This window comes from Diabrotica virgifera, chromosome 1 (genome assembly GCF_917563875.1).
Source record: "Diabrotica virgifera virgifera chromosome 1, PGI_DIABVI_V3a".
Classification (NCBI taxonomy): Eukaryota; Metazoa; Arthropoda; class Insecta; order Coleoptera; family Chrysomelidae; genus Diabrotica; species Diabrotica virgifera.
Genome location: NC_065443.1, coordinates 140359035 through 140361270, shown reverse-complemented (window position 1 = coordinate 140361270; position 2236 = coordinate 140359035). Strand labels below are relative to the sequence as shown.

At 37.0% G+C, this 2236-nt stretch overlaps 1 protein-coding gene across 1 annotated transcript; it reads left to right on the top strand.

Annotated features, from left to right (window-relative positions):
- Positions 1-874: 874 nt before the first annotated feature.
- Positions 875-1342, top strand: LOC126879285 (uncharacterized; the record flags this gene model as incomplete). Its single annotated transcript, XM_050642362.1, has 1 exon — positions 875-1342. A coding segment is annotated over one exon (468 nt), but the record flags the coding sequence as incomplete, so codon positions are not given.
- Positions 1343-2236: the final 894 nt, after the last annotated feature.

Genomic DNA, 2236 nt, shown 5'->3' with positions numbered 1-2236 from the left:
CCAAAATAACAAACGAGGAAGTGGCTCAAGCGCTTCAAAAAATAAAGAAAGGAAAAGCGGTAGGACCAGATGATATTCCTGGGGAAGTATGGAGAGCATTGGGAGAGACAGGAACAAGGTGGCTAACAGGTCTATTTAATAGAATCATGGAAGTTAGATAAATGGCAGACGAATGGAGAAGCAGTATAATGGTACCTGTTTACAAAAACAAGGGAGATATACAACAATGTACAAACTACAGGGCTTAGCCACACCATGAAAATATGGGAAAGAGAAATTGATAGACGGATACGCGAAGTGACCGAAATATCCGAGAATCAATTTGGCTTTATGCAGGGCAGATCAACAACAGATGCAATTTTCATTATAATGCAGTTGATGGAAAAATACAGGAGTAAAGAAACAAACGCTCATACGGTATTCATTGATCTTGAGAAAGCATATGATAGAGTTCCTCGAGAGATACTGTGGTGGGCAATCAATAAGAAAGGAGTCCCTGGCGAATATGTAAAGATTGTGAGAGATATGTATGAGGAAGTAATGACTAGTGTTAGGGCAGGTGTGGGAGAGACTGATAAATTTCATGTGAAAGTAGGATTGCACCAAGGCTCGGTGCTTAGTCCGTATTTATTCTCATTAGCTTTTGACCAGATAACAGCGAAACTTCAGGGTAACATTCCATGGTGCTTAATGTATGCTGATGATGTCGTGTTAGTAGGAAATAGTGAAAGAGACTGGAACAAAAACTGGAACAGTGGAGGCAAGCTCTGGAGGAAAAGGTTTAAAACTTAGTAGGGCAAAAACAGAGTATTTGGAATGTTCATTTAAAGATGGAGTTATTACAAATAAAATGGTATCTTTGGATGGTGAACTAATTGTAAAAAGCAATAGTTTTAAGTACCTGGGATCGGTAATACAGGGGAATGAAGAAATAGATGGAGATGCATGCAGTAGAATTAGGGCTGGATGGATGAAGTGGAAAGAAGCGAGTGGTGTGTTGTGTGACAGAAAAATTCCAATGAAGCTGAAGGGAAAATTCTATAAAACAGCCATAAGACCGGCTATGATCTACGGAACTGAATGTTGGATAGTGAAGAATAAAGAGGAACAACGAATGCATGTGGCGGAAATGAGAATGCTTAGATGGATGAGTGGAGTGACAAAGAAGGATAAAATTAGAAATGAGTATATTAGGGGAAGTCTAGGTGTGGCACCAATTGTTGCCAAAATGAGAGAGCATAAGTTAAGATGGTTTGGTCATGTTCAACGTCGAGACGTTAATCACCCAATACGAAGAATAGCTGAAGTGCAGATTCCTGGAAGGAGTAGGAGAGGAAGACCAAAGAAGACCTGGGGGGAGACGATAATGGCAGGACATGTTGATAAAGGGGATTGACATTGATATGACCCAAGATAGAATTGTGTGGAGAAATGCAATTAGGGAAGCCGACCCCGCATAGGGATAAGGCAAAGAGAATGATGATGGTGTAAAGTTAAAATCTTTGGAGTTATAGAGCAATAATTGAAAAAAAACACGATTTGAGGGCGCCGTTTTGTGTATAAAAAAAGTAGCATACTATCTGCAGACTTTGCGTACTTATAATATTAATATATAGAATAATAAGGTTCAATTCCAGTAATAAAATTGCTTGTAAATAACTTTTCCCAAAAATGGCATATTCCCCGATAATCTGCCCAGACTATAATGTTCTATGTTTTCTGAGATGAAAGTGTCATATTGAATTCTTTTGCTCTTATGTTAAATCTGTGGACTAATCTTTGGAGGCTATCTTCATTCTGGGGTATCAATGTTTTGTCGTTTGCGCAACAGAGTATTTTTACTTCTATCTTCTCTTCCTTTGTTTACGCTTTTATGATTTCATTCATGATTAAATTGAAGAGCATAGGACTTAATGAGTCTCCCTGTATTATTCCGCTGCCTATGTCTATAGGTTCTTTAGGTACAATGTTGCCATATCTTCGGACTTTCTTAAGTTATTTCGTGTGAAGAGGGGTAATGAGATAAAAATACGATAAAAGAGGACAATGAGAAGTACATATTTATGTTTAAATGAATGTTATAATAATTGAATCAATTATTTATTAAAGGGACTAAGTGATATTAGGAAGTTTTGAGACAAACAGAAAATGTTGTTTACTTTTGAACCTCTTGATATTTTAAAATTTTTATTCTTTTTTTCATTAGTATGGTTCGGTTAAAGGTTTGTATTACTCA